We start from the raw sequence: 25,255 nt of genomic DNA, 5'->3' as shown, positions 1-25,255 counted from the left end.
ATATTATTTGTAAAATTGCTAATATGTCAAGAAACAAATAGGAATGATCATGAATCCTAGGATAAGTTTAAATTTTTATCAGTATTTTCTTAAGGTTGAATTATAGCGTGCAGAAATAATTATATGTTAATTTGGTAGGATAAGTTTATACTGAAAGATGCCTTATCCTGCTTTCTTGCTTAACTTCATACTCGACATTACCGTGATGGTTTATTTGGTTTTTGAATTGACTTTTAGCTGTCATATTTTAGGATCATTTTATTGTCCAATCCTATTCCATCTAGGTTGGTTTATAATAAGAAGCTGTCGATGTGCAATAATTCAGCTGTTAACATCAATGGAAGCAAAAAAGGAACTTGTAGAAATAATAGCGATTTCCATTTTGAACCAATAAAAAAAGTTTTCATTTCGGATTTTTGTCTAAAATTTTTCCGCATCATATAAATGAGTAGATATCAAATAATATGATTGAGAAAAATTTATATCGCTTCTACTTTTGGATGAAATATTTTTAATTAACATAATAATCGCAAAATATTTATTTATGTTCATATAAATTTATTACAATGTGAATTAAAATTATTTGTTGATAAGAGACAGAAAACAAATGGATATGAATACGTTAGTTAATATTTGTACGCAATTGCAGGGCTGGAATATTGTTCTTACAGAATGACATGAACTAGGAACTGACGATGGTCTTCCAACAGAGAAAGCAATAGAATATCAATTTGATTGAAGTAGACAAGCACTATTGTATTTGTGCTACATTTAGGGTTGGAATAGCTATTTTATTGTAATAATTTTGTAAATGAACTAATAATACAATTACTGAGCCGAAGAGATTAAAAGCCTTGGCCACTGACGAACTTGGTCGTGATGATATCAATAGAAATAGTATCGATTAATCTAGATTGCTAGCGCCGCCAGAATTGAGTTCAACTTTATAACGTTAATTGATAAATTTGATTAAACTCTATTAATTAAATTTTATAATTGTGCGGTGGTAGAATAAAATTGGATTACAAGTTAATAAATTCCTTCATCAATAATAAATAATGATCCTATATTTTATCATCTGTAGGTACTGTGTGTAATTTGGTAAGAAGGAAATTTTAAATATGTTTTACAAATCGAAATTTGTAACGTGAGACAAACTAACGCTACGTGTATGAGCCAGATTTGTCCTTCCCGACATCTACCTACAATACGACTCTAAATACTGACGATCTCCTATCATCAGAGCGATCAGTAGCACCACTAGTCTCTCTTTAAACGAAACTGAATTCATATTTCAGTGAAAAATTAGCAAAGTGCATAAACGTCAGTGATTATTATGTACGGTACTTGGATAGTAATATGAAAGTATGTACTTACTTATTAAAATATGTAAAACGTTATACTGTATATAAATCAATATCAGTACATCGCTCGATAGGTAATTGTGACGGAGTCTGTACTCCGTCACAACCTATTACTCAATAGTAGTTTTTTGTGTAGCTGAGAGTTAGTACTATTACGATAGATCCCTAAGTTAGTTGGGAACACAAGTACTAATGAAGATAGTGTTTAAGCCCCGGTTTCTTGTTACAAAGGAGATTTGTAACAGGAAAGTAAACAGATATATAGCTAACTTAGTTAATGTACCCTGAGCGCTATGCAGTGTATTTTACTCAGTTTAACTTTGTCCGTTTTCAGAATAAATCTTATGTATTGATAAATCTTGACTGATAGTTTAAATAAAAGAGTCAAGCTGCAAATTAGTGGTTCCCAACCTGGAGTCGTGACTCTCAAGGGGTTCCCTACTGATTTTAGGTTGAACTTATTAAATAAGCTAAGTACTTAAAAAAGGAATTTTTGGCCAAAAATGTTTGGGAACCATTGGTCTAAACCACAGATGAATAGAATCTACTATACAAAATGATCTTATTTATTAAGTAAAACGATGCCAGATCAAGCCTTAAAGTAGAAATATTTTAAGAATGAGAATCGATAATTATTACCAAATTTAATCAAGTTAGCGTTATTCAATGTTTATAAAGTGCAGAAAGTAAAGATTCTAATCACTCAGAACAGTAAATATGAACGATGTTATATTGGAATGCATTAAATTGAGATATAGATACGAAACATAAACCGGCAGCCAGTAAATTTATAAATTAAGATTATCCGGAAATATTTAAAGTTATTGCTACTTTTTCTGATATTCTAAATCTGCAGTGTGAGAAAACTTAATATATAGACATTTACCATTAAGATATACTGTATATAGTATTACAGTATTGCTATTAAAGATAAAAGAAATTGCAAAGTATTCAAATATTTTCTAGTAACTGAGACTTTAGATAACTAATCGAATAGGCCAAAAAGAAACACAACTATATAAGTTTAGCTGTGAACAGGCTAAATATTTCTGATTTTTAGAGATCATGGAAATAATATAAATCAAAAGTGTCTTCGTGATATTATTTTTCTCTAAATATACTTATACTTATTATCCATGCTATTTAGCTAAATTGATCATTTCAAGCCTCGATCATCGTAAATTCTATCTTTAAATGAGAATTCGTGAAATTTCGTAGCACTGTAATACAGTAGTAGCGAAGAATTTCAATATTTACAAGGTTTTCATGGCTAAAAGTAAATATGTACATACATGAAATGTCATAAATATTCTGAAAAGCAAGTTCGCAAATAATTTTATGCCAAGTAAAAATTTATTATTTACAGAGCTATTAATCCAGCTTCTCGCAGTAATGAAATATCTTTGCTTTCATCACCCTCAGTAACTATAATATTTCGGAAAAGAGATTATTTGAACTTTGATAATTAATCATAGACTTGATTATCTTCATGAGATGATATATTGCTGAACTTTGCATCGCAGGATTGAGCTGAATGAATTTGAAATCTATCAGCGATAGTCGTACTTGAGCTTGGGTCTAAATTTATTTCTTCTCCAACGTATTTCTTCATAAAATCGTTGATATATTTTGATATTCTCTCAATTACAGCATCTTTTTCCGTAATTTTTGTTGTTAAATCTTTGATTTCGTTCTCTAACTAAATTTATCATATCGAAGAAACAAGTAAAATTTTATTCCGTCATACAATAGTCAGTATGCTCCCATGAATACTAAATTTTTATGTCAACATATGGTCATTTTAATTTATGAGTATGAATCCGTAATTGACCGTACCTACTATGGCTATTCTGTTAGCAATCTTAATTACTATATAAGTCTCAATACTTGGATTATTTGGACGATGTAGTATTGAATTTGAATATCCTACCTTTGAAAGTAATTGTTGCTTCCGAGTTTCAACGTTATATAAATTAAATTCAGCATGTTCATCTACCATCGATAATGTTTTCGACCTTCCAGTGGTAATTAGAAATGACTTTCTTCGAATTCCCTTCCTGTCTTTAACCATTTGGTGAATCTATATTGTAAATACAATGTAACTTAAATTTTCGGCATTGATGGAAAATTACAATTTTGCTCTATAAGATCTAAGTAAAAGAGATAAATTCAATAATAACTAATGAAGATGTCGGTCTAAATTTTTAAATATAAAAGACATATTAATATCCTGGGAAGTTAAATATAATCATTTGTTATTAATCATGCTCTGGATAATCCTGAACCGGCCAGTTTATTTAGCATTGAAGTATCTAATTCAGAATGAGATAAATTTCAGACAAGTACTTTGTTCAATCGATAACTATTGCAGGGCTAGAAATTATAATTCATAAGTGGATGTATTCTAAAATATTTTGCTCAAGTGAAAGCTAATATTTAAGTTAAGGCTATACGGAGTAGTGAGTATAGAATTGAAATTTGAAAAGAGATATAGGCGATACTAATAACTGTTTGACAATTTATTGTTACAATCGGGAATATTGCTGAAATTTTACTATAGGAGAGTTGCTATTAATTCAAGAAATATTGGCTAACTATTACAATTATATTCAATGATGTCTGACAAGATTGAAAAGAATCATCTGCATTTAACTCAATTCTAGAAGACTCTCAACCTATATCTAGGAAGCTAAAAGTTGCTTTAGGTTACTAGTAATTTTCTCCGAAAACATCAATATAGTACATGCGTATTCGAAACTACCTAACTGTAAGTAAAGATTTATTAATTAAGGAATGATTACGCAAAAATGGAATTTTTATGTATCAGTGGGCCAGCTAAAACTGGATACCATTATATTGAAATTCCAGTGCGCAATTAGGTAGATCAGTGTATTCTTAATGGTACTTTACCTTAGGTAAGTATGTCAAGCAGTTTGTTGATAGAGATGATAATATGATGAAAAAGCTAATCAGAACAAATCGAACAGTTGGCCGTTCTACGATGACAATGCTCATGGTAACAGCAACACTAGTTGAAATTATTAAATTGTAGGCGGTAATAGCTAAATATCGAACATAGTTAGAATTAGTAATATCGATACGTTGGGCTTGCCAAGCTGTGATTGCTCCAAAAAGTAGAATAATTCCGTTAATACCAAAGATGACCGCATCCCATACAATATATTTACTGAAACGGCATATTCTGACTTGTAGAACAAATATATCACCATCGCTTTGAATTTGTCTCTGAAAGAATACAATGAAAAGATTTTAAAGTCTGTTAATCTTTGACCATGACGAAGGAGTGAAAGAGCTAAGTTGAGGTACCGGTAATTATTCTAATTCTAACGACATCATGCCTACAGTAGGCCTTACCTGACTCCATATTGTATCATTAAAAATTTCTACTTGATCAACGGTAGCTCGTAGCGAACATAAAATGATATTAAAAATAAAGATAGACATGGCAATGCCATAGCTATGGCTCTTTTTAATTTTCTAGGTAATAATTAGAGAAATGGAGCAAAATTAGAAATCATGCATGTACTAGTATATTACTGGAGCTCATTCAGGAAAGAAGATTATCAGAGTTATGCTATCACCGAGACTTATTACTATTGTAAATAATTTAATAAACCAATTAGATTATAAAATCATGGAGACTATAACATCTTGACAATATATAACAACGACAGTAAATTAAGCGGTGGAAAAGCAATGTTAGAAAAGTAATAGCGATCAGTCCGACGACTAGATTATGCCTTTTTGAGCGTATAATTTATAAAATTGAAAGCAAATCCGGCAAGACTGAATAATATAAAATAAGAAAGGTGATTGAAGGGATTACAATAATTATCTTGCTACCGTCTGCATAAAAGTTAACATAAAAGTAAATATAAAGTTGTCAAGAAAGAAGGTGGCAACGCTGTTGCTAAGGTGGCTTTGTTTATGGCTGTGTGAATTAAATATGCAATATTAAAAGGACTACCTAAAATTTATTTTTATGTAAATAGCAGTTGAAGATAGAGCATCCGTAGCTTTTCGTTCAGTATGATATATTCTAGTATTAAATGGAAATATAGCTAATACATGTAATAACTTACTCTCAATCTGTAAGATCGGCCTGAAAGTGATCTATATGTACTCCAGCTATTCGCAAATATGCAACCTAAAGTAATTGAAAAGCCGACTGCCAATAGCCAACTCCGAAACTAAAAAGAGAGCAAACAGTAAATATTCAAAATACTGCATCAGATGAGGAATTGATAGTATTATTTGTAACGAATCAAATTCAAATAAAGGATAGTGAGCTAGACCTATGTCAATTGTGCTTCAATTTTTATTACTTTGCATTCATACCGTGCACAGAAAAGCTAAAATCTTATTATTGGGGTCAACAATTCCATTTTCTAGGCAAAGAAATCCAACATACGAGAGACAAAGTAGAGTTCCGAATCCCATAAATAGGTCTAATATGATATTTGAAGTTGCAATAGGGCTAGAAAACATTGTTAAAATTTATCAATCCTTTCAGTAGAAGCTGTTAGATCGGTTGTTCATTGATAAATTGGATAACTGACGGCATAAAATTATTGTATTAGGAATTATCCACTTACGGCTCTTTGCGATAGTAGAAATAAATAGCCATTAAGATGCAGGAAGTAGCGAAGACTAATCCCACATGAATCATGACGATCATGTAGACCATTTCAGAAACATTTAAGTTGGTAATGGTGATAGTTCGCCAGTCAGTGGGAACGGAATTACCTGGTGGAGATGCAAAATGAATACTCAATATATCTAGATAAACGTCTACTTCAATAATGGTAGAGTAGTATTGGTAAGAGCAGAAGGAAAGTTAATAAAATTATAATTTCAGTTCTATAATTATTTAAAAAAGTTGCTAACCAAATGAAATAAACTACGATGATAGATCGTCGACTAAATTTAATGTAATACCAAAAAGAAAATGGATGATTGAAGAGTATATCCTACCCAAGTTGAAATAATTAACTTGGATTTAAATCGAAAAATCAAATATAATAACCACAAAAGAGATTTATATCATTTCGCCATCGCACGTATTTAGTTCATTGATGCTTCGAAATGAGTTAAAATGATGCTTAAGAAATAAGCTAACCTTGCGTTTTCCAGTCAATATCGGTAGAGTTATTCCAAGTAGTATTTGATGTCTTATCATCAAACTGACCGATTATAACGTTGCGTTGATCTAATTGGAATTTAAATTGAACTTTAGGGCTTTTGGTATACATAATCCATCAATTAATATCTCAGCCTCTAATAGGACAGAAAGCAGTAAGCCGCACGGCATAACGATCTGTAGCAAATCCGTTATACATCTGAATAATTTTAAAGATTTTTCGCGCAGAAAAGACCCATTTAGCTGTAATCGTGAAGAGAATATAGGTAGACTGAAATTTTAATCTTACTGATGAAGCGTTTTATAGTGATTTTTCCTAAGCGATCGCCATCATGAAAACTCACTGGGCCCTATAGTGGGTTTAAAAGATTAATTTCAGTGTGTTTACAAATCGATAAATAACTGTAGTATAGAGTTACCATAGATAAAAATTGATACGATTGAACAGTATGTTATTAAGAATACTCGCTAGAATCTGTCATCAAGCGAAATTAAAATTATATTGGTACATATTAAATTAGTAAGTAGTGGAAGCTGAGTAAATTTGATTATTAATTATGGATGAATTTTACGCCGTATTAGGAAATTAATGCCAGATTAGTTGTTTAGTGAATAACACGGCTGAGCTTATCACCTAAATAATTAGACCCCGTTATCAAATTTGAAGTAAATTTATGGATATGCAGAATCCCATCATGGGTATTTTGCAGAGATATATTTAGCAAGCATAGATCTCATTCTCAGCTTATTAATAGCTAGACTGATGACACTACTGATATCTATTTTAAAAGCGTAGATTTCACTTACCGTAATACCTTTAAATTTTAAATGATCTAAAATATTCTGGAAGGTATTTCGATATACTATAGATTGATTGCTTTTATAACGAAATCCTTCCAAGGTTAAATTTTGACGTTTTAGATAACTAATAGACCGATCTAGCATCAGTGCCAGACTCCAAATGCCATCATAGGCGAATGAGCCATAGTCGTCAATGGCGTGTTTCAGCGGCTTCTGAGCCATTTCTTGATTATAAAGTTTATTCCATTCCTGAGGAGTCTATATTTCAGAATTAGTTATGATGCTTAAAACTTTGCATTGTCATATTAAAGTAGTAATCTTGTTTAACTATCATCATGGTTGCACATGATAATTAGACTATTGACTAGATAATATTTATATTATTGAGAAAAATAGATGGATGGTAGATATATAAATATACTTGTATTTAATTTCTCCGATGGAAATGAAGTTATCCATGTGTTTGATATGATTAGACTATATCGTAACTATCTCAACCTCGTGGTTCAAAATTTAGGGTAGTTTTTGGTTTCCGTAAAGTAATTACTACTTACTAAGCCTGAGACTGTGTCAAGTGGTTGATCATAGATTTGAAGGCCATCATTTGAGAAGTAACCATCTATAGCTTGGTTAATTTGGGCTTGAGTACAGCTTACATTACCAACTGTAATATTTTCTTGATCTAGCTTCCACCAATTACTATTAAACCAACCCTTAATCATCCAGACATACTTTGGTGTTGTTAAGTTTAAATGGTAGGCCTGTAATTTTTCAAAAATTTTAGTGAAATTATTTATACATTGAGCCTGAAAAATTACTAATTTATCGAGTAAACATCTCAAGGAGTAATTAGAAATTAAAGAGTATGGCCAAAATAGCATCAAGATTTTACTGAATAATGTTTTCAAGTATTGACTTACACGACAGAATACTTTTAAGGCTGAAGTTGATGTAAATCCTCCCATGATGATTCTAGCTTTCATTTTCTAGTCAAAATTATGAAAAACGAAAGATCTTACCTTACGAATTAGCAATTTTAAATGTGTAAAAATGAAATTATAGATCAATTGATAACACGAAGCAAATTACTTTAATAATTTTTAACGCTTGAAGCGGGTCTTCACGATCACCAAATTCTGTGATGGCTAGAATTTCCAATTTTTTGGCCTTTGCAAGTTGACTCATGATTTGAGCCGTCTACCAAAGTTTATAAAAGGCTTGCTTCAAAAGTTATAGTAGCTTATTGATTCGTGCTGTAATTATTATATAGATCAGATTTGGCCTATACCTTTGAGCAAACATGTAGAGATTCTGATATAATTGCAATCTTTTTCCAATTGTATCTTCTACAAAGCTCTAATCTAGCCAAGCTAATAGAAGTCTCTGACGGGTAGGTACGGTATAATGTTGAATAATCGTCTCTTGAATTTAACGTAGGGGACGAAGATAGATAGGAGAGCTAATTAAAAGTGATTAAAGTGAATCAGCTCATTCAATAATGTAGAAGAACTTTATGGTTTTTAACGCTATTGCTAGTATCACGACTGCAAGTTAAACTCAAAAAAATCTCCAACGAGCAATTTAATGCCTTATGCAAATTTATCTTAAGCCGAAATCTACTCTTTTCTCTATCGTATATACTTTTTATACCATTATAGTTTATACATCAATACTCTATATTTGTAAGATAAGTTAAGAAAAACCACGACAATAGTAAATTTGTTTTAAAACATAATCTCACGGCAGTAATTATCCCTAAAATGGTGAACATAACTGGTAATAATCCCTAATATGGAAATTAATTGAAAATAACAGCTTGCAACAATGCAAAAATACAATTTATTATATTTCATATTGCATTTATTTGGTTCAGTTGGTTGTTGAATTACAATTACCTGAATCAGGTTATAATAGGGTGTAATTCGTGCCATCTGCTGAGTTACGACGGAGCAAGATGAGCCAAATACTGCCAACTTAGTTGTTCCAGTAGTAACTTGGTCGTACAATAGCTTTAAGCCTAAGCCTGCATCGCACTGAAACGACATTACGATGTCGACAGAAATTTTAAATTTTTTAAAATTGATGACAAAAGTTGAATTAAGATTTCATTATAATTTCACAAAATTAGTTCTAAATCTAGTTGTTTTAGGGTATAGTGTTAAACTTTAAATTGAACACGAAATCATTATCATTATGAAAATTTTATTTCGTACCTGAGGTACACGCCCTTGTGAAAAGAATTTCAGATAGAGTATAGTATTTTTAAATATGTAGGAGGGCTTCTGCATCCTTATTAAAGACTAGACTTTATGACTAAGATCATTTTCAAGATAGGTATAGCATTGTCACGGTACGCCGTTACTAATTAAGTAACTGTAAATTAATGAATGCTTATGAATAGATAAGATAAGGTTATGTGCTATGTTTTAATGCGCTTGTAGCTGATAATAGGATGGTAGAAATGAGATAAAAATAGAAGTTGTTAGCAGTTAATTTACTGTAGGTTTATAAGTTATGTTAATCTCTAAAAATTGAGCTGTATATGGACGAAGGTTAAGCGTCTTAACACCTGATAGCTTGTAGCTATCTAAATCTGAGAATATCGACATGTATATTTAGTAATGGTATTATACTAATTAATGTAACTTGTAAAGCATGAATTCTCACTCGTTAATATTGGAATTTACTGTAGAAACCTATTTAAGCGCGTATGTTTGTAGAATAAAAAAAGTAATTGCTCAAGAAACGGCAAGACTCATATCATGAAGAATAGTGTAATAATTAGTCAGTTGTCTGTGGAGATCAGCCGAGAAATCGAGTTCTCAAATACTTCTCTCATAGAAACTGAAAGTACTGGGAGAAATAGCCCAAGTTTTAAGTAACTACACTAGAGTTCTTTACTTTCCTTTGCCACAAGTGAGGGTTGTGACAAGCATATACTTCAAGTCTGTAAATGCTGTAATTAAGAGGATTTAATAATCAATAAAAAGACTACGACGTTAACTTCTTCCGTGTGTAATGAACTATCTAAGTATGGCCGAGTGTAAACTATTCGAAAAAATAATACTACTCTTACTATTAGGATCAAAATGATGAAGGAACCTTAAAACTTTATTAAAAATTTACTTTGTTTGGTCATTATTGAGTATAGCTAGATCTACATGGTCCTCTCTATCTAGTACAAGTCTGAATATTGAAAAAGCTTCCTGTTAACACAGTGATTTTTCTTTCATTGTTCAGGGATACATACGAATGCCTAGTTTCTATATCTACGAGATTATATCAATTGGTAAAATTGTTCAAGAAAATGATGCGTTTATAGGAATATATTTGCAAGTTCTAATGCTCATTGATTGATATGAGACAGATTTGGAATTGTTTTAATTTGTTATTACAATTATTACAGTTCATAATAGACATATTAGGTGATTTAAGTATCATCAATCTTCAGCTCAAATATTTTCATGTAATATTTGTAAGTAAACTAATAGGAAGAGCCGGAAAACTTGTAAAAAATATGACATGCAAGTGAAAGCCAGCCGTGAGGGAGGCTTTTGGCAGTTTAATATGGAGTAATTTTGATATACGTAGTAAGTATGTTAATAACTACAAATCAAACATTATTGCTCACTTATCCATCAAAAGACTAATTAATTCGACTCCAAGAGCTGCAAGTCGATCAGAAAAACTAGTATTTTATCTGATTTGGTGTTGTTATTAGTGTATAACAGTATATCTATATACGTATATTTAATCATTACTTTCAGTATTCGTATTATGGAGAATTGCATGTACTAGGTTTGCTATTAGCCGGGAATGTTGGTGAATTAGAAAGTATAAATTTACCCGCTATACGATTGCAGTTTATTTGCTTTGTTAACAATTATAATATACGTAGGTACTACTAGAAAGTATTAATTTTCTTATTTATCTTAGCTTTACTATTATTATGATAGTCTAGCGCTATTCTTGAAGCACATTGAGACAGAATAAATTAGTTTATCATAAATATTATGATTTTACAGCACTTACATATGCATTACTCCAATCCATATTTAAACAGTAGCCGCGTAAAAGAGTTGAGTTATAGTAAATATGCCGCAACGCCATATGTGCAGCAGTCAATGGACCAACTCCGCTTAATTCATCGCCAGTAATATCAAATGAGCCTGCTAAAGTTAGTACCTTATCTTCCTGGTTATTTTTAGGGCATGAAAAGTATTTACTTTGTACAGCTGGTGCAATGATCATTAGTATAGAAAGGAAAATTGAAATCGGAACCACTTTAGTCGAGATAATTCGATAGCTGAAATCCATAGTGATGGTATAAGGAGCAATAAGTTATTCTGTATTTTTTAAGAACCTTAACTTGAATACGATGAAATTGAATCAAATATTTGCCAATTGAAGAAAAGCTAGCTCGTAACTTAATGAGTTACAAAGCCAAAAAAATTATCCAAAATTTATTAGTTAAAATGTCTGCGGGCATACTTATGATACGATAAAATTGTAAAGTTCATAATTTTAGAAGTGGTAAAGAGTTTATTTTTTACCTATCAGAGTAAATGTTTATAAATCCAACTTGAACGATATTTTGTTAGGCAATTATCTGAAAAATGATCAATTAAAAATGTTACATGGGGTTGAGTATCTTTATTTCAGCGAAATTAGGGTTTAGTATGATATTTAAGTAACGGTGACATAGAGAAACGGTTAATGCAGTAAATATTTATCATTTTATGCTATATAAATCCACTGGTCATAAGATGTGATTTCTTAGCCTTAAAAATTTTTATAGTATGCATCTTGTACATTTTTTAATTGAGCATGTATCTAGCCATCCTTGTCATAAGATAAATGCAATTAATCATATCTACCAATTCTATTAAGTTGCCATGAGATAAATAAGGCGAATTATCAAATTTCTATTTGGTATTAATTAGATTATAGTTAGATCAGATATAAATCAAGACAATAAGCATCTTAATATTATTTAATGACTGTCTTCCACCATAAAACGGAATTTATCCGATCCCAAGGATTATATGAGGTCATTGCAAAAATAAATATCACAGTAATTTTTATCGCTTAGAAAGCTTTTGCTTCCATGGCTAAGATAACATTATTGCTATCTGATATCATATTTCAGCTGCTATTTGATCGCTTGGTTGCATCGGTCAGCAAATACTCCAAATGAGCTAATAGTAATCATATTTGCACCTTCAGATCTAAGTGTATCTTGCTATAATAAATTACTAGAAAGAATCTAAATAATCATCGATGGATTTAATCTTTCGATACTAAATCATTAATGGATCGCAAACTGCATGGACTAATAAGCTACATTTCACGTCTTGAACTATAAATCTATAAGATCATATACTATTATCCATTGTATGAATTTTTGATATTTGATTGTTCAATATTCTATATTTAAGATATGTCCGAATTAATTACATTAAGTTGTGGTTTAATTTGATTTGATTAAAGCAAATTCAATAAACAAACCATTAATATTGCTTTGGTGAGATTTCCAAATGATAATCGCAAATTAGGGAGATCGTTAATAAACGTTTCACTCTGGTTACCGATAAATGAAAGCCATTCTAGGCATTTATTGCGTATTTTTCGTCTCAAACTGTGTTAAATGATTTAAATTTGGTTAAGCTGACTACAAGAAGATTATTTTAGAGTAAGGCTACGAAAGAAGTTGATCATGGGTAAATGAATTTTCGGAGTATCTTATATTGTTCATAAACTAATTGTTAAACAATATCGTGAATTGAAATTGCGTACGTAGGTAATGTAATCTCATGCAAATAATGGATATATGACGATCAGATTACAATAGCGGAATATTGTAGTGTCTAATAAAGATCAGATTACAATAACCGAATATTGTAGTGTCTATCACCATCGTAAAAGTGGCTAATTTCATATGTAGACGTAATTTAACTACAAAAGGATCAGAAATTGACGGAATTGATTATAATTATCGGAGTTTGGATTAAGCGGTGGGCGACAATATTAAAACGTTGTATTATTATTGAATACAATTCAAATCAATTTATGATTTTAGCAACGAGGGCAGATGTTCAGGATTACTGCAAGCTTTATTATATTCTTGTTTACTTTAATAATTTATAAAGGGGCTACGATTTACATTTTTCTATTGACTTCATCGAGAGGGGCATTTGAAAGAAAGCATACTGACATAATTTGATTGCAGCTATAAATGATTGTCTTTCCTAATGATGGAGTGCAAAGTGAAATGAATCCTCTTACATTTGCTATAACTTATCTCCAATTAGCGACTATACTTCGAGTTTAAGGTAATAATTATATTCACATACGTGAACTATCCTAGAAGCATTGTCTGCATGACGACAACAGATAATGATTAATTCATAATGATCAAAATGTGGATAACGAAGGAGTTCGCTAAACACAAATTTCTCACAGATAAAGAATTTTTAATAACCTTTTTTCGATAGGTTAATTAGAACATCTCGGTAAAACTGTGCTAAAGGAAGACATCATTTCGATTTGTTATCGTATTTAATAAATAAGATAAAAAGCGTGAAATGCACACATATATTTTTTGATCAATTTGTCCAGCTTTCCCTTGAATAAAGATTTATGCGTCGAGTTTCGGAATGTGGACGAATGCTTTACTTTATATGGTCCTGAATATTGCATACGTATGTTACATTAGATAACTAAGATAAAATATTTATTTACGTATAAATTAGAATTTAGCTTATCTGTTTCATTGAGTCAATGTCACACCATGCTCCACAAATAACTTCAATAGGTCAACTCTAATTAGTGAATATTATTTGAATCATCGAAAATAGATAATAAAGAAGGTCATACCTTTTAGATGGAAGTGAAACCAATATATCAACAATATATTGAAATTATAGTTATGTGATATATACAAGGTCAAGATAGTACAGATTATGAATGAATACAATGTTCACATTAGTAATTAGCTCCACCTTTCGAGTTTGATGTATATTGTTTAATTGTGTACTGATAAATTAACTAAGGTCCTTTAGTTTGATTGAAATGATGTAAATTATTTGCAGTATGAAATATGATACCGAAAATGCTATTACATCACGTAAATAGATAACCCATTTTTCAATTATGGTTTAAATAAATAATATAGAAATACTGTGGTGAAATTGAGTTGATATTATTATCATATAAACGTTTCATTTTTAACTTCAGTGTATGGATGTACTTAAGCTAATAATGTACTGAATACTTTGTTAGACCATTGGTAATTGTGGCTTAATCACAAATGATGAAAATTATTTGAAATGTCAAACTTGATTTTGACGCATATTTATCGTATATATTTTCTCCGATAGTGTTGACTTGCTATTGAGAATATAGAAATGATGCTGCAATATTATCTTATACGCACAGTAGATTATCAAATGTTATAACTATCCGTATCAATTTAGTTTCACTGCAGTATTTCATTATTATTTATTAAAAATATAATTGAACGTTGGGTTTTCTTTATCAGTGGAACATAATAGAATATGTACACTACGGAGTTTTCATTTAGCAATAGAAAGCTACTGCAATGAGTATTTATTTCATTTATGTCTATATTAAAATGCAATAAAATATCACTGAAGATAATTTTACGATCCATTTTATTTCAAATTTATTTCTAGCTCAATGCTCTGACTGCCTTAATATGACAAGAACTAGTTAATATCCTGAATTTCTTCAAGAGTGCAAAATATATTCTATCGATCAGCCTTCTCAGATTATATTGACGCGAAATATTGCTATAGATATACGACATTTGTTATTTATTTCCACCACGACTTGATTTCCTGTGTAGTGGACAATTGTCAGAATAAACCATTATATCATTGATATTTTCTATCGACAGCAAAATCATTGGGATTGTAAGTATTGTACAATAATTAAATTTTAGTTAATATTCAAATATTCACTTCAAACTTTTCCTAACTGATAACCCCTATTAACATTTGACCTGCTTCGTAATATACGCGTATTAAATAATTTCATACCCATAATGGCTGTAAGCATTATAATGATGAAAAACATATTTACCTGCTGAGATGCAACTGTAAAAGAATTTTTCACAGATTTAAGATGGTACAGCTATAAATAGAGTTTTATACCTACGATAATACTGCTATTTTTTCGACTTCTAAGGCCATTAATATATAATTGAAAGAGATAAGAGGTGTAAATTGCATTTCTTTTATACCGAAGATGACCACTCCCGCATGTAATCAAAAGTTAAAAGTGATTTTGTACAATAAAAAGACATTAGCTTCGTTCTAGGTCATAGGAAGAGCATTAATAATGATCATCGATACTGTTACAACCATAATAAACAATGTTGGATAAGTCTTATTATTATCATACAGTTTCGGTTTGGCGTTTGATAAATTGTTAGCAAATCCATGAATATCTCTAAATTAAGGTAATCTGTAACAGTTAGTCTTATATTGACAGCATGGTAGGCGCATAAGTTTGAAAAGAACGATTACTCTTTTATGGATTCTTACGGTAGATGATAATATTAGCCAACAGTACAATTAGGTTACTCATTGTTACATATCCCAAGATTTTAAGTTGAAATTAAAATTCATCTGCGACTATTTTTTAGATGTAAAGAACATAATCAGATTTAAATTATTAGAGTCAAAAACAAAAATATTTTGATGATGCCTTAATCCTGTATATACGGTACGCATATTCTAAAAATAAGAGCAAAAATCTTTGATTTACTATCCAAATCACTAATAAATAGTTCGTAGATATAAAGTATTAAAATCATTCAAGAAAAACAAGTAATAATTCAACAATAACACAGAGAATCAATTGTATTAGATTAAAAACGAACAAATTAGGTAGATACCTATTTAGGCATATTGATCGAATACTTAGCAAATACAATAAAGAGGATTTAATTTGATATTCATACATGTTTGCGCAGGTTACCTAAATTCATGTCTTACAGTTACATTCGTAACTAAAGCGATTTTATTAGCATTGCTATATTTTCTACAGACGTTAAGTGACGGCTTGAAAAATGTTTACGTGTTTGAGTTTAATTGTTATACCGTACTGGTAGTATGTAACGTAAAATTAAAGCTTTAGTATTTCTAGTTTTTTTCATCGTCCTAAAATGGGTACAATAATACCTGCAATTTCATGATTTAAAGAGAAAGTATTTATATGCTCCTATCAAATATTAATCCACACAAATTTATAGGTTTTCTTTTCCTAACTAGAAACTTAATCAATATAACGATGGTACCAATATTTTTACAACTTAATAAATACAAAAATAATTGGAAGAATTCACTATTTTTACCGTATAAATCAGTCACTAGAAAGGCTATAGAATTCTTAAACATTTGATTAGGTTGTTTAAAGATAGTAAAGGTAAATAAATTAGTTGTGTTAACTAAAATCACATGATATCCCATTGAGTTGTTTTATAATGATTCTCGCTCTTCCAATTGCTATAGTTTTATTCATTGATATTTCAGGATCAAGCCTACATCTCTGTGTTTATATTTATTCGCAACCTAGTCTTATATTAAGTATGATTCAGAAAATCGTAAGGCAAGACGAGATAAAATTTCAAATCTCGCATACTCTGCTACCACTTTATTGTGATATTAACATGTGTTCTCACAATTTAAAATAGGAATATCTATATAAATGAGAGTACATTTTAAACTTATATTAGAAGTATAACGCGAGGTAATTTCACAATCCAAATACTCAAATGTTAAATCCTAATAAGAATTCACAACTGCTAGATCTGTACATAGCAGAATTAGTCGCTACAAGTAAACTACTGAACGTATTATTTCAACCATAAGTAAAATACTAGAAATGTATAAAAGAAATCAAATTAAAACAGACATAAACAATTCTTAAATAATATCACCGTCTTCAACAAATACAATAAATTAATTTTCATAAAGTTTACTATATGAATCATAGCCTAGGCCATATAAATTAAGTAGGAAGATAAAGTACGTTCACATAGATAAGTAACAGGATCAAAACTTAATAAAGATAAGACATCAAATTACGGTTTGATTGTAAATGTAATTTTAGATCATATTGATGCATATAAGATTAATCAGTAAAACTTATAGATTACGCCAAGTATTTAATTATAGTAAAACCTAAATCGAAAAAATAGCTGAATCGATAACATCTAGGTATTTACAAGGCATTAAATATATGCATATTTATGGAACAATAAGGCAATTTTTTTAACAAATTTCGATTGTACTTAGTTCATGAAGTTCAACATTATAAGTATAGTATTTAGTCAAGTATGAATGAATGCTTGTACAATACGCATATGTACTAGGTTGAATAAGTTAGGAATTTATTGGCAAGAACTTTGCATTTTAATAGTTTAATCGCACATTCAATTTACGTAGATACCTTATATGAGCTAGGAATAGCTCTAACTTGCAACAAGGATTGAGAGGGTGATTTCTATCCAATACTACTGTTATTTGGAATACCAGACAATTGGTATTCCAAGGCAGATAGGGTTTAACAAAGATAGACCTTTAAGACTTACTAGAAAATTACAATCTAATTTATTGTCGGCGAACTCGCCATTTTTACACCTTTCGGACCTAAAACCGGTTTAGCTACACAAGTCACCTCGTCTATTAGAAATTAACCAAATTAATACCCTAAAGAGATTCTATTTGTACAGATTAGATACAGTCTAATGCTATTAAATTTACTGTAACAGTATTAAAATAATTAATGCTTATTAATAGTTTAACAGATACATATAAAGTTATCCTTCTAAGACATTTCCTCTAAACTTAGGAATTGTACTTTGAACCTTAACAACCTTGGAGGTGATAGATATAATCCAGTTTAGCTGGTTGACAATTACTATTTTAGTCTATGTAATCCTAAATTAAGGATATCAACTGTTAACCACTAAAATTACAATTAAGGAGACTGTAAACATTTCTGAGATATAAACATATATAGAATGTAACATAGAAATAAAGTATACGTCACGAAGATTACTTTCGTGACAATATCGTAAATTAGAAAATCTTTAATGATGTAACTACCATGCAATATGAAACATGATTGATCTTTTAGCAATTTCTAACACTACACTTAGGGAATACTTTTCCGGAATTGAATATGCTATTCATATTAAACAAAGTGGCAATGTACGGTAGTTTTAGGGTATAAATACACGTCCAACTATAAGGCTGAGACATGAACATTCGTAATTTAAAATACTGTACTATCTCCTATTTTATCATTATCTTATCAAATAGCTTGCATTTTACATCAACAATTTGATTTAGAATATTATTAAAGGCGAGCTACTATAGTTTACAATTGATTATATTTACTTGTTTCAGATTGACTTAGCTGAATCTTCTTTGACCAGTTACGAGTACTCACATTCTAGGTAAGTAATGGAAAGTAGATCATTTAAATGTATATAGATCATTTTGTTTAAGCTAAATATTGTCAATTTTTCTCATTAATATTCTTTGATGTTTCTGGAAAATGAGCGGACGATACAGAGTTTCGATGCGAAGGTTGCATTATAGTCAACGGATTGCTTATAAAAATTTCTCTTCCATCGCCAACACAATTTTCATTTTGCCGTTTTCTTTTTAATTCTAGTCTCAGTTGTATTATTTCATTTATTAGCTAAAGAATAATTAATTGATATTATGTAAATTATTGTTTCAAATATAATTTTACCGGTTGGTATCCTAAAGCTCATTGATATCTTATTCAAATTTACACTGCTACTTGCGCCAATGATTCATAAATGAATTAATTAAATCAAGGTGTTAATTACCTGCTCTACATTATCACAATCTATATTTGTGTCTGGATATATCGTCTTTAAATTTGTTGAAGCACTTTTAATCATTCCCTGAACATTATAATTAGCTACTGAGAATGTTGATATTTTCATAGAAGCTCCAGCGCTTTTTAGTTTGTAGACCTAATACGGCATAATCATAAATTTATAAGAGACTTAAATTACTTAGTAGAATATAAATGAAGCTTCACATCTTAAGCTAGTTGTATGCTTAGAAATTGACTTTAGCACTAATTTATTAAAACACTAAAGTACTTTGAAATCAGCGCATTCATCATTGAGTGCATATGCAATTGAGTTAATTAAAGAGTAATTTTAGTCGTTTACCTCAAAATGATATAATCTAAGAGGATGCTTATTTTAAAACATTTTACTCTAGATAATTAGTTAAAGTGAAATACTGCAACATACATAGGAAATGTAGTTGTTTTACCTATATTTTTAATGAAATTATTATTCTAGCGTAATGCGTAATCATATGTTTCTAAAAATTTAATTTATTCCTAATAGAAATAGTCAAAGATCATCAATAACAATAATTAAGCAACCTTTGGTACAAACACCAAGCAAACTGTCACGGTGGTAGGAAAAATGATAAATACGGAAATTAAACCAAAGAATGCGTCTGGTTTATCGTATACTAGAGATGCTATTCCAGCTCCAATGGATGCAAAGATTGCCACATTATAAATTGCTAAGCCAATTAGTTTTGAATCATTAACTGCCATCATTTTGACTTGACGCGTTTGCCAAGCTAATATGGCACCATAAACTAACAGTAATCCGTTAAATCCAAATAGTAAAACATTCCAGACAATTGGATATTTAGAATGACATTGTTTAATCGAAATGATCATTATTCTATCACGGTTATGGCTGAAGTCCTATTAATGTAGACATAAAATGCCGTTAGTATTCTATAGATATAGCTATTATCATAGTATTCTATTTATTGACAACAAACTAACACATAGCTACTAAAATTTAGTATTTAGATGATTATTTAAAGTTCACCAGACCGTATTCTATATTCACAAACATTTATCATACACCCTTATGGTACTTTTGTTGATCATTATAATTCTAGCTAATCACTGACATGTAGATTTACATAAGATGATTATTTTAGAAATCTTTGAAACATAATGCTTACGGGGACTGATTCATTTTTTGTTTCAATATTTACAGGATCAATAATTCCCCAAGCCAACATAATTGAAATATCCACAAAAACAGCAGCGCTTATAATTCCATAAAGTCGGCTATCACGGATTAACTATTTTATTGATGTAGCAATTTAGTTAGAATGTACCATAGAAGTTAGAATTCAATTTATAGGACTTGCAGAAATAATTCATATTTAAAATACGCGATTTATTCCTTAAAATGAGCGACTATCGTAAATTGACAGTTTATATATACTGTAGTTTAGTTAGAAGATCGTTCACGTTACAAATTCAAATATCGTTGTATAGATATAACTTAAGAGTTATTTATTTATAACCACTAAAAGTCTATCTCATATCTTATAAGGTAATTAAGCTTGTGCATGTACATATAATTTAGCCTAATATGCAACTGCAAATTACAGGAAATTACTCGTAACTGACTGATATCAGTGAGTAGTGAACGAAAACTTGCAAGTAATTTTGTAAGTTCGATTAATTATCAAAAAATGAATTATTTCTCTATCTATTCATCTTGTATAAATTATATTTCAACTGCGTTAATAACTATTCGTACAACGGACGATTCAGCTGAAAGTGTAATAATCAGCTAGGAAATTAAAGACATAATTCGAATTGATCTTTTTTAAATACTCCCTATAGTTGACATTATTGCAATTTATTAATTCACCTTGGTCTTAACCGACTTTCTAGCAAAAATGGAATGAATACGCCATGTTTTTGCAAATAATGCTCCAAATCCTAATGTATAACCAATAACTAGAAACCAAGAGCGGCACTGTAAAGAATAAAATCAAATCGTTTACTTGCAGTATATAAAACGAAGTAATTGTAACTATTTTTGCGTTATGTTAGCAAGAACTTATAGCTTTATAGTAATAGAAGTAAAATATATCTTACTGCAATCATTTTATACCATATTTATAATAGAAGACTAACCCAACAACTTGCCAACAGTAAGCCGTTGTGCTGATTTATGTTCTGAGTATTAACACCGAAGAAGAATACTGAAATATAACAAGAAATTGCTCCAATCGCAATGATATTGTTTACATTCGGGCTAGAAATTTTAATGATCCTGTATTAGCATAAACATAGCAAATGTAAAATGTTTAATTGGAGTTGCAAAGGCAATTACTCATTGGGTAATGGGTAAGATACCAATATAAAGTTAGAACTTAAGGTGAAATGTAGCAGTTACCGAATAGAGCGACTTTTAATATTGAAAACCAAGAAAACGATTGTCATTAACATTCCAATGACATCAATGGACAAAATACCAATGAATAGAGGTATAGCAATGCTAGCATTAACAACAATAATTCTTGGACTGTCTACCGGTGTTTGATTGTCTGCATTGACAGGAAGTAATATGAATTCAGTTCATAAAATAGTTGCACAATAATTAATACTTGCCATAGATGATTGATTTGGTAATCAATTACTAAAAGCTAGTTGATTATACTACAGTGCTATTGAAGAAACTATAATTAATTTGCTAAGATTTTTCGAATCTAAGTGCTCACTTGCAGTTTGCCAAGTAATTGCAACAGAGTAATTCCAATTAACTGTCTCCCTTTTATTATCGTATAATCCAAAGATAACTTCTTTGCTGCCTATAGTTCATAACAAAAATTTCAACTTAAAGTAAAACTGAAGACTATACGATTCGTAGGTGCACACTTACAATTTAATCTCAACTATAATGTTTAATTTTAGTAAACTAGATAATGATTGAAATATCTATAAAAATAAATTATACCAATTTGCCTCTTGATGGTAGTAATGCCCAAGCGATCTCCATTTTGGTTAAATGCAACTGGCCCCTTTTAATAGATTTAAATGCAGGTTAAAAATGGATATAATCGATTTCAATACTAATTAAGGGGTAATTACTAATGTTCAATTGATTGCTGTATAACTTTAATATTTATTTTTTAGAAGACTTATAGAATTGTACAGTAAACCAACAAAAAATGAAGACGGAGGATGAATTTAAAGCTTTATAGTAAATCTAAGCGGAACACAATTCATATCAGTCAAAAGCATACGGTTATTCCTATGAATTCTAAAGCTTGCATTTGATCTTTAAAGACCGATAACGCCTCTTTATCGTAATAATCGATGTCTTCCAATGTTTTATTTATTTTTGATAATGGGTTAATGGATTGATTCAATGTTAAAGCTATGGCCCAAACGGAATCGTACGTGAAGGAAGCAAAATCTATAGCTCCAACGTAAGCGCCAGGTCTTTGTAGGTATTTAAAGAATAGTTGGAGCCATTCTGATGATGTCTGTGGTTTAGTAAGTGTGCAAGTAGATCAAGTCAGACTATTTTTTATGTTGAAAGAAAGATATCACACTATAATATATGTTATATGAGATAGAAGTTAGTACCAGCCCGGATATAGTTGATTGAGGACGACTAGATATAGCTAAGGTGGCCATACCAAAATAGCCTTTAACAGCTTTTGTCATAACTGAATCATTGCAATGGTGATTGCCGACTGTAACTCCTTCCCCAAGCGGATCCAGCCACCAGTTTTCTTCAAGCCAACCGGTAATAATCCAAACATATGCAGATCCTGTAAGTCCTAGATGGTATGCCTACACGAATAGAACAACCAGGGTAAGATACTTAACGAAGTATAAAATTAATTTTATCATTTCCTCTTCTAAAATGAATTGATTTATGAACGTTATTAATTAATACCTACTTACTCGACAAAATACTTTACGACCTTGGGAGCTGTAGAATCCTCCCACGATAATACGTGTTTCTGATTTCTGTAGATATAAAAGTCGAAGAGCATTATGCAACTATTTGCCTGTTTATTTGCCTAGAAACTTACATGATGACATTATGTTTGTAGTCCTATTATTACAAAATTTTAATTGCTAGTGAATATCTAGCCTGCGAAATGACGTCTTTATTTCTACCGCGTATTTCAATTTTTGGTATTTTTAATGATAGACTACAGATAGATGATTCTTGCCTTATTTTTTGAATATCTAAGTGGACTTATAGTTATAAATTACATGATCTTAATAAATATAATCATTTACATTATCTCAAGTAGCAGCTCCAGTTCTAACCAAATACTAGCTAAACTTATCAGCGTTTATGTATTTATCTGTATTTATTGCATCATATAATTTACATTTCATCACTGTATCCTTAATAACCGCATAGTCTACATATTTCTACTATTTATTTTGCTGCTTATAATTTTAGTAGGGTACTTAAATGTAGCAATAATATCTTAAGTAATTTCTTATTAATTAATTGTCCTTTGGTTCTGTAGTTATTTCATCAATTACTCTTGATAAGGCACATAAAATTCGTAATAGTAATACTTTAAAACGGCTTAAATGCTCGTTTATTGCTGACTCGACGAAAGTATGGTTGGCTATTATTAGGGTCGAAGATTCATAATGGATATGTTGCTTTCCATTTTAGTCTTAAGATTTCAATTATTTAATAATCGTAGTAAAGGAGTATAGTCTGTCTATCGTAATTTTAATATTATCAAAACTGTAGTTATAGCATTATAACCTGTATTGAAATAAGAGCCTGATAGGGATCATCATCGGAACTAAAACCCAGCGTAGCTGTAACCTGGATTTCATTTTCTTCAGCTACTTGAATCAAAGATGTGGCAGTCTAGAAATTATTCATTTATGCTGTTTACATTACGAAGTATCGATAAAAAATAGCGACAAATTATACTTATACGTACGGCAGAAAAGAGTTCTACAGTTTGATATAGTAAGACTATTTTCTTCCAACCAAAGCGCTTCAATAGCCCTATTCTAGCTGGATTGATTGCAGTTTCAGAAGGATATATTCGAAAGAAATTGCGATATACCGAACGAATACTTAAAGCGGGTGAGGCAGAGGCATATGATAACTAAAATGAGATTTCGTATTACATCAGATGATAATTACTTTAAGGACAGGAGAGTACTGTAAATTATTAAGATTTATGTTTCTAATGATGTTCATTTCTTGCAATTTTTGACACATGTTTGCAAATGAAATTGATTCTAAATTGAGCTAAGATCAATTTTGGAATTATCAATTTCATAAAGCTAGAAGGTTTTTAATTAGAAAATTAGATATGATTATGAAATAAGCGTAACATTCTACTGTTGATTTTGGAATGTTCAGCTGATGCAAAACGACTACTGATGAATTTGTTCAGTTTTTTGTATGAGCTGATAATTTACCTGTGTATTTATAATTTACGTTCATCAAAGTATAAAGCTAACTATTATCAGAGCTGTAGGTATATTTTGCTAGTAATATGTTTGAATACGTCAAATGATTATAGTAATTCAACCACGAAATGTGAAATTGTAAATAATACACAATTTAGAATCTAGTTCCGACCTTTTAAATACACGGCTTTTTATTCAAGATTAATACATTTACTAATGTTAGAGTTTTAAATTTGCCCTGATAGAAGCAAAATATGAGCTACTGTAAGCGAATTTTACTAAATCATTGCTAGTAGACCGGAATTCATTAATTGATCAATCTAAAATTGATAAAAGAATTCTATAATAGATACTATAAATCTACATCATTTTCTATCGCTATTTATAGTTTTCACAAATATTGAGAAATAAAATTTTGAAGGATTTTTAGTTTACATAGCTTATCAACTTCTTAGTATTTGCTTACCTGCAAAAGATCGAAGTATTGAGATGTTTTAGCCATAGGTTGGGTAACCACAGAGCAAGCTGCACCTAACACCATAATTTTTTTAGGCTTTTGATGCAGCTGATCAAATAAAACTTTTAACCCCACTCCGGAATCACA

At 30.2% G+C, this 25,255-nt stretch overlaps 2 protein-coding genes across 2 annotated transcripts; both read right to left on the bottom strand.

The window, feature by feature from the left end:
* Positions 1–2,724: 2,724 nt before the first annotated feature.
* Positions 2,725–9,371, bottom strand: TRIADDRAFT_51324 (uncharacterized protein; the record flags this gene model as incomplete). Its single annotated transcript, XM_002107588.1, has 16 exons — positions 2,725–2,789; positions 2,931–3,063; positions 3,295–3,444; positions 4,275–4,610; positions 4,740–4,862; positions 5,468–5,575; positions 5,724–5,862; positions 5,981–6,131; positions 6,505–6,594; positions 6,815–6,875; positions 7,333–7,584; positions 7,881–8,087; positions 8,247–8,312; positions 8,416–8,523; positions 8,615–8,785; positions 9,222–9,371. The coding sequence occupies 16 exons, from the start codon at positions 9,369–9,371 to the stop codon at positions 2,725–2,727; spliced, it is 2,310 nt and encodes a 769-aa protein (XP_002107624.1).
* A 10,411-nt stretch (positions 9,372–19,782) lies between these two features.
* Positions 19,783–25,255, bottom strand: TRIADDRAFT_18816 (uncharacterized protein; the record flags this gene model as incomplete). Its single annotated transcript, XM_002107587.1, has 13 exons — positions 19,783–20,127; positions 20,397–20,519; positions 21,101–21,208; positions 21,370–21,508; positions 21,632–21,782; positions 21,957–22,046; positions 22,193–22,256; positions 22,482–22,724; positions 22,828–23,037; positions 23,152–23,217; positions 23,987–24,094; positions 24,171–24,341; positions 25,118–25,255. Coding segments are annotated over 13 exons (1,956 nt in total), but the record flags the coding sequence as incomplete, so codon positions are not given.

This window comes from Trichoplax adhaerens, genomic scaffold (assembly GCF_000150275.1).
Source record: "Trichoplax adhaerens TRIADscaffold_1 genomic scaffold, whole genome shotgun sequence".
In the NCBI taxonomy this organism is placed as follows: domain Eukaryota; kingdom Metazoa; phylum Placozoa; class Uniplacotomia; order Trichoplacea; family Trichoplacidae; genus Trichoplax; species Trichoplax adhaerens.
The sequence above is the reverse complement of the archived record's forward strand: the minus strand, read 5'-3'. Positions and strand labels throughout refer to the sequence as shown.